The sequence below is a fragment of the Lissotriton vulgaris genome, chromosome 12, assembly GCF_964263255.1.
Source record: "Lissotriton vulgaris chromosome 12, aLisVul1.2, whole genome shotgun sequence".
NCBI lineage: Eukaryota > Metazoa > Chordata > Amphibia > Caudata > Salamandridae > Lissotriton > Lissotriton vulgaris.
The window spans coordinates 628,898,824-628,911,395 of NC_141700.1; the positions used below are offsets into that span (position 1 = coordinate 628,898,824).

The window sequence follows — 12,572 nt, forward strand, 5'->3', positions numbered from 1 at the left end:
TCTTAAGGGTCTGTGTAGACGGGATAGCTGTACTCATCCTCATCATTGCCTTCCCCAGCGTCCACGTCAGAGTAAGTGGGTGAGACATCATGGGCATGTGGAGAAAGTGGTTCCACAAGAACAGGAGTCGAAGTGGAATCCTTTTTCTTTAAAGGAATTTTGTAGGACTCCATTGGCTGTTCCGGGGCAATTTTCCGTTTATGGAGGGAAAGTCTGCCCGTTTCGGCATCGATAAAGTGTTCTTGTTGTTCTTTCAATGAAGATTGCCGATGCTTCAAGGTGGGGACCACCGTCGTCGACTTTGGCACCGAGGGCAGCTTCTCGGGCACGCTGGCGCCCATCCTAGGGGTGAAAGCCTTCGGCGCCACCTTCGGCGGCAACGTGAAGTGAATGGGCATCGACGCTTTGTGAGGTTTCTCGACCGGCTTCGAAGGTGGAGGATCTCTCGGGCCGACAGCCGAGCCCTTCTCCTTGATGCACTTTAGGGAGTCCGCCACTTGCTTGGAGAAAGCGGCGGACGGTTGCGTCAAGCCAACGGGATCCTTCGAGGCACCACTAGGTGTGGACTCACGGGTTGCGCCGCTCTTGGCCTTGTCTTGTTGACGCGGAGTCTCGAGAAACTTCGGATCACGAGTCCTTTGTTGGTGTCGACCGTCTTCGGCGCCGTCTTACTCGGCTCGACCATCTTGACCTTTGTCTTCGGCGTGGCAGACTTTGTCTCGACGCCCTTGACCTGTGTCTTCGGATCCACAACACCCTTCTGCTTTGTCGGCGCTGAGGGCTCCGAGGCCTTCGATCCAACCAAAGTAATGCGCACTTTCGGTTTCGAGGGTGGCACCAGTGCTTTTGCTTGCGTCGAGACCGTAGGTTTTACTTTCGGTTTCAATTTTGCAGGGTGCGGCTCAATAGTAATGTCCGTAGCAGAGCCCGAAGGCGGGGCCGTAGAACCCATTGTAAGATCTTGGGTAAGGCCTAGTGGCGATCCCTCGACCTGAGCCTTCTGAAGCGTTACGGCCCCAACGTCAGTTTGCGTTAGCTCTTCGCTCGAGCCATCTTCCATGGCCCCAAAGGCCCCGTCGTCGTCTCCTACCTCGTCGATGACTTCTTCAGCTTCGAACATTTCAGCGTTCGCGTCGTAGTTATAGTCGACCTCCGACGCGGGATTCGACAGGTTTTCACCAACTTCCCGGTCAGCTCCCTCCTGATCGTCCCAGGCATCGAAGATGTCCACAGGCGCCGGTGCAGTTTGCTGGGCCTCCTGGCGCGCAGTGCGTCGATGCTTAAGCGTCTTCTTGGACCTGAAACGGGAACAAGCCATGCAACTGGCTTCATCATGATCCGGCGACAGACACTTGTTGCACACCGGGTGGACGTCGATGTGGGGATACTTGGAGTTGCAGACGGGAAATCTCTTGAACGGGCTCCGTTCCATGATGAGTAGTCGTTAAGGTCTGTGGCGTCGACTGGGCCCTCCGCGCCGAAAGCACGCGGTTCTATGGAATCCGTTTCGGAACCGAGCTGGAAGAATCAGGCACCGAACGCAAGACTATACCGAAGAAAACTAAAGACCTTTTGGCCTTAGGAAAGTTTTTTATCGATTCCGACTAGAGGGAACCAATATACATCCGAACCCAATGGCGGAAAAAAACAATCTGAGGATGGAGTCGATGCCCATGCGCACTGTAGTCCAGGGGAGGAGCCACCTATCTCGTGATACTTCGAAGACTCTTCCAGGACAACAATGTGCGATCATCCGGACCCAACACTAGGCAGCGATCTATGCACAGATATGAATTCATCAGCCCACATGCCTCGAACATCCCAAACCCGCTGTTCGGGTGGGTAAACCTGAAACTGCGCCGAGTCGAGAACCGCTCCGATGAAAAGGAGCTTCTGATAGGGGCACAGGTGTGACTTCGGCACATTGCTGGAGAACTCCAGCTGGTGCAAGAGGTCTGCCGTCGTCTGGAGGTGGCTGACGACTGTCTGGGGCGAGCCCGCCTTCAACAACCAGTCGTCAAGGTAGGGGAAGACTGAAACCCCTAACCTGCGCAGATGAGCTGTGACCACCGCCATCACTTTCGTGAACACCCGTGGCGCGCTGGTAAGGCCGAAGGGGAGCACGGTAAACTGAAAGTGCTTGTGGCCTACCGTGAACCGCAGGTAGCGCCGCAGGGGCGGCTCTAGGCTCATGGTGGCCCTGTGCAGGGAGGGTAGGTGGGGGCCCCGGAAGAGGGGGTCCGGGCGGGGCGGAGCTCAGGAAGGTGTTTTAATAATTGCTTGTGCTGATACACTTTTCCTGTTGTCTCACAAGTGACTGTCGGGCCGGGGCTCAGCACTGCAGCAACTGGCAAGGCTCATGCAGATGACGGACGGTAAAGGACATGATGGGTGCTGCTACTAGCGGGTGATTGTAGGGATTTGTACAGGTGCTTGATGTCTGCCAGTGCCACGCTTTTCCTCCCCCCCTTTGCCGAAACACCATACCTCACAGGGCAAAGCTGTAGGTCACTCTTACCCTCGACTGGCACAATCATGGCCTGCATGAGCGACTTGCAAGGAGCGCTGCCTTTGCTTTTGCGCTGCCACTGTCCAGCATCTTGTGCAGTCTCTCAGCAGGCGCCCATCATTCTTTTGCTCACCATGCCACCCCGGTTTAGACTTGGCCATCCCTCATCAGCCTGGACAGCTTGAGGGGGCAGAGTTTGTGCTGTACACGTGTGTGAAGGGACAGAGAGTGTGGCTGTCCATCAATTGTTCTCTTTGCATTTGTAACCTTGTTGTAAAGGCTGGTGGTTTTAAAGTCTGCGTGGTAAATTTGGTCTCCCCCCCTCACTGCCTCTGCCCGCTCACCCACTGGGTGCAATCTCACTCGGTGCCTAAAGATGGTTGAAAAGGGGGGAGGGTGTCCGTGAGACGGCCGAGGCCAAAAAAGCGTTACTAGAAATTCTTCCCAAGAGGCTGGATCTGTGCATTTCATGCCATGGCTTACATACAATATAAGACCTGAAGTCCTGTTCCTCGACACACGCAGGCCCCCTGCAGAGCAGCAGAGTTTTGTGCCAGTGCGTCCAGACATCACACAATCACTCCCCCCTTCACAACACTGCCTTGTGCACTCTCGCTGTGTGTGACACCGTCCCCGTCATCACTCTGCTCTCTTGTGCAAGTCACGCGTGTGCCACGACCGACCTCTTCATGCCTTCTCCCTCCTCACCTGTAAATAAAGCATTTTATTTTCGTTTGCTGTACCTCCTTCTCAAACGTTCCTTTAGAATTACATTTAAATGTATATACGCAACCATCGCTCAGCACGCTCTGCCGAGAGGCCAAGGATTGCATGAGCAAGTCGTCTGAGACTGTACACCTGTGTTCCACTGGCAGGCCCGGTGAGACACTCGCTCTGCCTTCAGCCATCCCAGAGCTCTCAGTCGTGGCCCTTTATAAACCCACTCATCCCACACCCACCCAGAACCAGAGCTCCCCCAGGGACCTAGCGGAGACTCAGTTCAGAGTGCATCCTACAAGAGTCATATGTGGCACGGACACAGCTACAGAAACACACCATGTAGGAAAAACAAAGGCTCTCATGGATTACAATATCAAATAAAACATGATATGAATTCCGGCGCCGCTGACACGTTTTGAAGAGTTTTACAGTCATTCTTGTGAAGACGATCGGTGGTTTTATCCGTAAACTTAGTTTAAGACAATAATAAAGTTACTATTTATTGACTGCTGGGTCTGAGTGAGCTCTGGCAGCACTCACTGTCAGGGCTTTAGAACTGTTAGTAAAAGTGGAAGCCGGGGTCGGAGGCCGCCAAATCCTGCCAGGGGCCGCCACAAATATGTATGATTCATGTATCCGATCCTGGTCGTGGCGGCCCCTGGGGTTTGGAGGCCCTGTGCAGGTGCACACCTTGCACATGCCTAAGGCCGGCCCTGAGCGCCGGTGGGCCGGCAGGATGGGGATGTGGAAATAACCGTCCTGCAAGCCCAAAGCTACCATCCAGTCTCCTGGGTCCAGAGCAGCTAAGACCTGAGCCAGAGTCAGCATTTTGAACTTCTCCTTCCGGAGGAGTTCCGTAGGTCCAAGATAGAGCGTAGGCCCCCTTTGCCCCTCTTGGGTACCAGAAAATAGTGGGAGTTGCATCAACATCCTACTTCTGGCCCAGGAACGCGCTCAATGGCCCCTTGGCCAAGAGGGCGGTAACTTCCTCCTGTAGAAGCCGCAAATGATCCCCTGATACGTGGTGGTGGTGTGGTGGCATGGCTTGAGGGGTTGTTTCGAAGGGGAGGGAGTAGCCCCTTCGGACGATTTGCAGCACCCACCTGTCCGACGTGACAGTGCGCCAGCGGGAGTGGTGATGGCGAACCCTGCCCCCTACTGGCGTCACATGGACCGAAAAGCACGGACTAGGAGGGTATTTTTTTTTTTTTTTTTTTTTTTAAACCTTTATTTATCATAAATATAGTACACAGCGTCTGCCTACAACCACTGCGGGCCGGCCGCTATGACACTGTAAAACATTCCAGGTTACCTTGCGCTGCAACCAATGACAGAAGTAACAACACTACGATGTACTGGCAAGGAACTACAGGAAAAGGATAAAGAGGGTTTCATTTTGTAATTTTGGCGAATCGTCCTAAAGTCAGACCGGGTAGCTGAGAGGGCGAGCCACATAGCAAGGTATCCACAAGTGAAGCAGCGTTATTAAAATACTGGCGCAAGTCATTACAAACAGGATACACAAGCGCGGAAGTACATGTCGCCCCAGTTAGCGCCCGCCCAATCAATATATCACCTCAGGAGTAGCGATCTAACAAGTCTATGGTATATGAGGATGGACAAAGGGTTCATTCTATAGCATCAATAAAAGGATCTAACGACCTATAAAAAGCATATATTACGTGGAACAATTCGTAGACAGAATATGCGCCCTCAAACAGAAGTATAGGAGGGAAGGAAAAGCGGAATATGCAATCATTCAGCGAATATGGAGTAAAATTGAGATCTTAGCCATAGAATCAATAAACCATGCGATAAAGACATAAACGCAAAGCGCAAAAATCGTCCCGGAAAGGACTAAACCCTGACCACCCGTCTGACCCAAGATATATAAGAAGAAGAAGAGAAACAAGAGAAAGAACAAGAAAAGAAGAAGAAGATAGAAGGCCATGGAGACACAGAGGTACAAACAACACATCCCATCCCCCACCCTGCATACCAGCGGAAGGCCACGGCCCACCCCCCCCCCCCATTAGGCATGCCTGTCGCCCCAAGAAACCCCAAAAGAGGGAGAAGCGGAGGAGGGCCATAGCACCAGCCCCTCGTACACCCCCAACCCCAGAAGCAAGGGCCCACTGAAATAGTACGCGGGCATCAATATACAATCACCCCAGCCACCCGCGGTCACCAGTGCAATCCATAATCCACTCCAGCATCCAATTCACGAATAAGCGACATGAGTGAGCAAGAGTCAGCCCTGGCCAGTACGGAAAAGAGTCAAAAATGAGTCACAGTTGCATACAGGTGGTATCAGCAAACACGTAGTACCCGGAGGGGCAATCTCAGATTGAGCCAAGAACCAAAGGAATAGTCCAGGAGGGTCCCCCCGAGGTAGAATCACGTTCCACACAAAGGCAGGGTTTCGGCATTCAGGCAGGCAGGCTGGCAATAGGAAGGAAAAGGGATAAACAGAGTCACTGATCTTGTCGTTGTGCTCCCCGGAACCTCCAACACGCTTCCTGCACGCCTGGGAGACCTCGGCTATGACAACGGGGAGCATTCGGGCTCACAGTCCACAATGCACGGTACCGCATCCAAGTCTTTCGCAGCAGGAGAGATAGTAGGGTGAGAAACATGTGCAGCCGTCCGCAGTTCTTGCCACTCAATGCGCCAGTCTCGGAGGGCCAGCCAAACATCCATTAGCGTGGGCGCCATGTTGTATCTCCAACGCCCAAGGACTTCAAGCCACACACACCAAAGAAAGTCGTTCTTACCGGTGTCACGGCTACATCAGCAAGTCGCGGTGTGTGGAGAAACAAAATGAGGCACACTCAGGTTCCTTCAGATGTGAAGCGCTACACACCTCTCACCACGGTGTAGTCAGAGTCCGGTCAGGCAAGCCAATCTGCTGTCCGATCCTATGCGCGAGGTTGCTGGGGCCAGCAGAATGTGCACTCCGCGTTAGTCAGTGCTGCGTTGCGGCGACAGTCACAGGATCATAGAAGAGCGGTTTCGGTTTCACCACTCGGGTCGCCGGGTATCAATGGCCAATGGAGGCCGGTGTGGACGCTGTGCGGGACGGCTGCCTCGCTACGCGAGGTCCCGGCTCGTGCTGGAGGAAAGGCCAGAAACTTGCAGGCGGTCTTATTCGGCCGTCAGAGGCCGCAAAAAGATCAGAATAACGCGGTCAAGCTCCGCCGAGATTCCGCTTCACTGGGCCGTGGCTGGGGTGTAGGATCATCGCCAGGATAGTTCCGGAGGTGAGGGCGAGCTGCGGAGCCGGGCGTCTATGCGGCCATTTTGGCCGCCGTCTTGGCTCCTCCTCTCACTAGGAGGGTTTTGAGGAGGATGCTGAAGGGGAGGGTGTGGACTGGTCTCGCCGTTGTCCCCGACCGCCTCCACGGCGATTTCCACGGCCGACATCGTGCTGGACGTCAGTCTGCGGTGCGTGGCTGGCAGCACGTGTGGGGGCGCCCCTTCCTTGGCCACGAAAGGAGCGAAAGGCACCCGTTTGCTGGCGCGGGCCGAGAGGCCCAAGGACTTGGCCGTAGCCCTGGAGTCCTTAAAGCGCTAAAGCGCATGGTCTGCCTTGTCGCCAAAAAGGCGAATGCAATCAAAGGACATGTCCATCAGTGTATTCTGGACATCGGCCGAAAAGTTGGCGGACCTCAACCAGGTGTGCCGACGAATCGCCACTGTCGTTGCCATCGCTCTACCTAGTGAGTCGGTGGTATCCAGCCCACACCGGATAGAATATTTTGCTGCATCCCGGCCTTCCACAAGGGCTTGGCCGAGTTTGGCCCGTACCTCCAACGGACACTCGGGCAGCAATTCCGCGACCGTATCCCACAGAGAGTGGGTGTAGGTGCCCAAGAGGCATGCGGTGTTGGAAGACCGCAGTCCCAGACTAAGGGAGGAGAATACCTTTTTGCCGTACTGCTCATACCTCTTGGATTCCCTGTCCGGCGGAGCCGACAGGAATGCGGTCTGAGAATTTGAATCCTGGATGACCAGGCTCTCGGGGTGGGGTGGGTGGACAGGAAACATGGGTCGCCCGGGGCCGGGCGGTGGCGTCTGGCCATGTTGCTATCTACGGGCGAACCCGTAGCGGGCCTGGACCAAGTGCCCAAAAGAACGTTGGTCAAGGCCTCATTAAACGGCAGCAGAGGCTCGGCCGAGCTTTACTGCGGTTTAAGGACCTCAGTGAGGAGGTTAGTCCTCACAGCCGCGACGGGGAGCTCAAGGCCCAAGGCCTTGGCTGCCCTCATCAACACCACACTGTAGGTTGCCCCCTCCTCCGTAGCCACGGTAGGAGGCGAGACAAAGCCAGTGTCTGGTGATGTGTCCAGACCACTGGCATCCCCAAGTCCACCTGTCCAGTCCTCTTGAGACTGACACTCTCGGGTCAGAGGGTCCTCAGACCCCTCCCAATACTCCTCTTCACCCATCCCCTGATAGTCAGGGTTGTCAAACGATGAGGCCGGTTCATAGAAGCTAAACTCCCCAAGCGGCGTTGAAAGCGGCGCCCAGCGGCGCCGTTCCGACGCCGGAACCGGAGCGAGGGAGGCATCGGGGACGGCGCCGCCCGAGGACGGCGCCGGAGGTGACACCTGAGGGACCGGCGCCGGTGAAGTCCTTAGGTCAACCGGCGACGACCCGGATCCCGAAGCGAATCCAGTGGGGCCTTGCGGCGTCGGGGTCGAAGCCCCCGACCCGCTAGGGGCCCCAGACGGGTCCGCTGGGCCCGAAGGTGCCGAGGAACCCGTCGTGGCGCGAGCGTCGGGGGGGAGTCGGAAGAGCGATGACGTCTCTTCGACTTCTTGTGCTTAACTGACGACAACTTCAACCCGGAGTAGTGATGCCGACTCTTGGAGCTGTGATGGCTCCGACCCCGCGACCTGTCCCTCGACCTCCTGTGGGACCGGGACCTCTCACGACGCGGGGCCGACTGCCGGAGTTCGAGTCGCTTGCGGGACCGCTCCCGCCTAGCTTTCGAAGTAAGGGCCCAGCAGTCGAGGCAGGCCTTCTCGTCGTGGTAGACACCAAGACAGTGGAGACACAGATGGTGAGGGTCCGTGACCGACATCAGTCTGTCGCAATCCTCACAGGGCTTGAAGCCAGGCATCCCTAGGCACCGTCCGGAGTCGCAAGACTCAAGAAAAGATGATCAAAAGAGCTCAAAAAGACTAGTCAAAAAGTGACTAAAGTACTGCATTTTCCAGATCTGCGCTTGCTGGCGCGGAAAAAAGAAGAACAGACGTCAGCTCGCGGAGGCGGAGTCTAAGTATTCTGATGACGTCATCACGGCACCCACGACGCCAATGACGGACGCGGAACCGCAGACGACGCCTACCGACGCGCAAGGGTACTGCTACGCAAAAATTTCCGGATCCAGTCTGACGCCTGGGGATATTCTAAGGTAAGGAATCTATCACTAACTGTCTCTTTCAGATATAAAATTTTGTTAGAAGGCTGGCTAGCACTACTGACCGTCAACATGTGTGCACCTCAAGTCCATTGTAGTCTCAGAGCCTGCTGAGCTTATTACATGGTACCCAAAAATAGTGCAGGTCGTGCAACATGGCTTGCTTCAAATCTCTCAGAAGAAGGTCTGTGCATGCGCTAACAGATCTCCTAATGCGCTTATTGCCAAGGAGGTTCTGATAAGCTAGACTCATTCAAGAGTTGAGGATGTGGTTTGGAGACTCTTCTTTCATACAGAATATATATGTGGGATCTCTTTGTCTAAAGGAAATGTTGGAATTTCATAAAGGTGTATTAATCTTGAGCCGCATGCCGAGACAATTCAAGGATATACAGCTGAGTGTTCCCTTAATGAACAAAAGAGAGGATCATAGTGCTGATACCACATCACATGTACATGGGATCCCAAGTCCAGGGTGCATAATCCCAGCTTAGTAACTGGAGATATCACAAACAGCAGCACAAACCACCTAAATGAAAAGCTCAATTTTTAGGTCACAGGTTTTCACCCTAGGCTATAATAATCATAGTAGGACCTTGTCAGCACAAAAGAATGTAGCATACATTGCTTCCCTAAATCATTTACAGAAGGATATTTTAATAAAAACAGAAACCCACAATTTCTATACATTATGCACCACCTCAACCATTCTCTTACACTCCAAAACATAATAAATGGCTCTCTCACCAGTCCTTGGGCAAGGTAGTAATGTACAAAATCCTTCCAAGTGATCTCTTTGCCATTGTCTCGGAAGTACAAATAGAGAAATCCTGAAGCAAACCCTGCAACCAAGATAGCCAAGTACCGGAAATCTTTGTCATCCCACGGGAAATCTCCCTGAAAGAGAAACAGCGAAGGGGGTAAAATACCATTCGAAATGAATCAAAACTGATTTATCATTCATATGTTTCAGAGAAATCATATATTATATTTCAAACTTAGGAATTGTTTTGTCATATGATATGCAAACAGACCTGTAGAAGCAGCCACTACTCCTTCACAACAACGCTTGCTCACCATTAGAGTGACTGTTTCAAAGTAAATGTATAACTAGTACCAAGATGCTAGACAGGGGCTACCTAGCCAGGGCTCGATGGGCAACTTTGCCTCTCTGGCACTTTTCTGGGTATGCTGCAGGCTAGTGGACTGGTTTCGGAGCACGATGGGCTACCATGGCCCAGGATACCAATCCCCCCTCCCATCCCAATCTAGTTACACTTTCTGCTGTTTGAGGGACTGTTTTAAACATTTTGGCAAGGGTCGGATTTGGTTTCCAATTCAGACCTTTGCCTAAGGTAATACCAATGTGTGCTGCTTTTTTTGTTAAAGCACCAATGCACTAGTGCAATGCAAATGACACTAAATTCTGTGTTTGCTTAATTCAACACGTTAGATCTTCCTGTGGAGATCTTCCAAAAGAGGGGTCAGTTATTGTACTCTGTATCTGCAAATGACTGTATGCAAATTGTTGGAACTTGTAAAGATAACAAAATAGCTGTGACCTATGAAGGAAAGCCTTCTTTATGTAGTGCCTATGATTAACTGGACAGAATAAGAAGCAGGTCAATACTCTGCCAATGCATTCCTACACAAGGGGCGATGCACTCTATCTTTGCCCATAAAGGAAGATTGTCTATGTGTTGAACCCAAGTGCCTTTCTGCACTGGTGCAGACAATATACAATGAAAATGGTTCTTTTCCTGCAAGCATCTGTTCGAAGCACGTAGTGCTGTAGATTCACATGAGGTGCACACTCCTGCCATCTAGTGTTGGGCCCGGATGTGTGCAAGGTGTTTTTCTTTGAGAGAGTCCTCTCAAGTCACGAGGTAGTGTGACTCCACCTCTTCCTGGCAGTGTGCATGGGTATCAGCTACATTGTTAGATTGCTTTCCCGCACAGCGTTTGAGGAAGGAGGTGGAGCGAAGTGATACAGGAGAGAGAGGACTATGTGAGAGTGAGACTAAGGATTGAACATTACTGCCATGGCCAAAAGCTTCCAAGGAAGAGAGTCAGCGAATGAGACTCTACAGCACTATAAGTCACTAACAGCTCCTTACAGGGTAAGTAACATTTTCTGTTCGAGGTATGTGCAGCTGTAGATGCACATGCTGTACACAGACTGTAAAGTAGTCCTTCCCTAAGCAGTGGCTAGCCTGTGGGTGTCGCAGTATATTGGAATAGTGTATGGAATACACCCTTGCCAACGTTGGCATGCTGGCAGGCTAGTATGTCCACACAGTAATGTCTTGTGAGAGTGTGAGGTGTTGACCAGGTTGCTGCTTTGCAGATATCAGCTATTGGAATGTTTACAAGGAAGGCCACAGAAGCCTCCTTTTTCCATGTAGAGAGGGTTCTAGGAGTAAGCAAAGCTCTCTTGGCTTACACGTAGCACATTTGGGTACATTTGATAATCATCAAGCTCTGTCTGATTTAGACAGAGCCCTTCCTTTAGGTTTGGAAAAGGCAACAAAGAGTGGTTGTGTCTTTCGAAAGGGCTTATACCGATCTATATAGTACAATAGAGGTGGTTTTACATCTAGGGTACGGAAAGCCTGTTCTGCAACGGATTGAGACTGGGGAAAGAAAAACTGGGAGTTCTATAACTTGGTTGAGGTGGAATGAAGAGACCGCCGTAGGAAGGAATTTAGGGTTAGTGTGCAGTACAACTCTATCCCTGTGGATCTAAAAGAAAGGCACTTCAGGGTTAAAGCCTGAAGCTCACAGACACTCCTGAGTGAAGTGATAGCAACAAGAAACGCTACCTTCCAGGAGAGAAATTGAAGGGGGCAGGAATGTAGGGGTTAGAAAGGAGGACCCATAAGTCTTGAAAGGACAATGTTGGGATTCTATACTGGAGCTGGGGAACCCATGGAGGAATGACAGTCTTGAGACCCTCCAAAAGTCTTTAACGACATGAGAAGGAAACGTGTTGCCTATTCTGGAGGTAGGCAGCTATAGCGGCTAGGTGAAGGTGGATGGGAGTGAGGCTATTCTACAAGTCTGCAAGTGCAACAGGTAAAAGTGTCTTGGACACTGGCTGCCAATTGACCAATGTGTATGGAGTGACAGTAGTGAACTGACTTTTCCTTTTGGCAGCATAGCAGGCGTGAGTAGTAGGCCTGCATCCTTCATTGTTAATGTTAAGGCACCCAGGAGGTAGGTTAAGGTAACCAAATTCTACAGCCTCACACACCAGATTGCAAGGTTGAGCGGCCTGGGATGGAGTGCCCAATTTCTCCATGGTTCACTGTGAGAAGGTATGGCCTGTGGGGGAGCCTTTTGTGCAGGACCACCAAGAGGTTATGAGAGAGTGGCGAGTCAAGGCCAGCAAACTCAAGAGGGACTGACCAGGATGAGCGTGAGAGACATTTGCAGAAGCCGTCGCATCACAAACAGGAGGAGAGGGTAGAGGCAGAAAAGCATAGGCAAATATCCCTGATCAATTCATCCATAGTGCATTGTGGGAACCTAGAGGCAAAGTTTGGGCTTTTGGCGTTTTCTACTATGGAGAAGAGGTGTACATTGGGAAACTGCAAAAAAAGGAATTGAATGTTCCCTGGGTTCTTGATTTCAATGGGGAACTAAGTCATTCACTCATCACAACCAGATTTCATTCAGCCTGTTCACCAATAATATGCTCTAGTAGAACCACAAAGACATAAGCTATTTCATGTACAAAAACATCAGAATTTTTATTATAAAATCAGATTTTGTTTAAAAAAGTATTTGAAACATTATAAAACATGAATTCATCACAATTGGTTAAAAACAATATCAGTCTACCCACTGGTACCTAGATTGCAGTGTTTTTTTTGGTCAGATCTATAGACCCAAAAATACAAAGGTCAACATACTTTC

The 12,572-nt window shown here is 51.6% G+C and overlaps 1 protein-coding gene across 1 annotated transcript in view; it reads right to left on the bottom strand.

Moving 5' to 3' along the window:
• Nucleotides 1-12,572, bottom strand: part of LOC147677886 (mitochondrial inner membrane m-AAA protease component AFG3L1-like) — a 365,672-nt gene that overhangs the window by 271,485 nt on the left and 81,615 nt on the right. Inside the window, exon 5 of the mRNA XM_086945781.1 lies at nt 9,402-9,551. Within this exon, the coding sequence (XP_086801907.1) occupies nt 9,402-9,551 (150 nt within the window). The remainder of the gene's footprint in view (nt 1-9,401; nt 9,552-12,572) is intronic.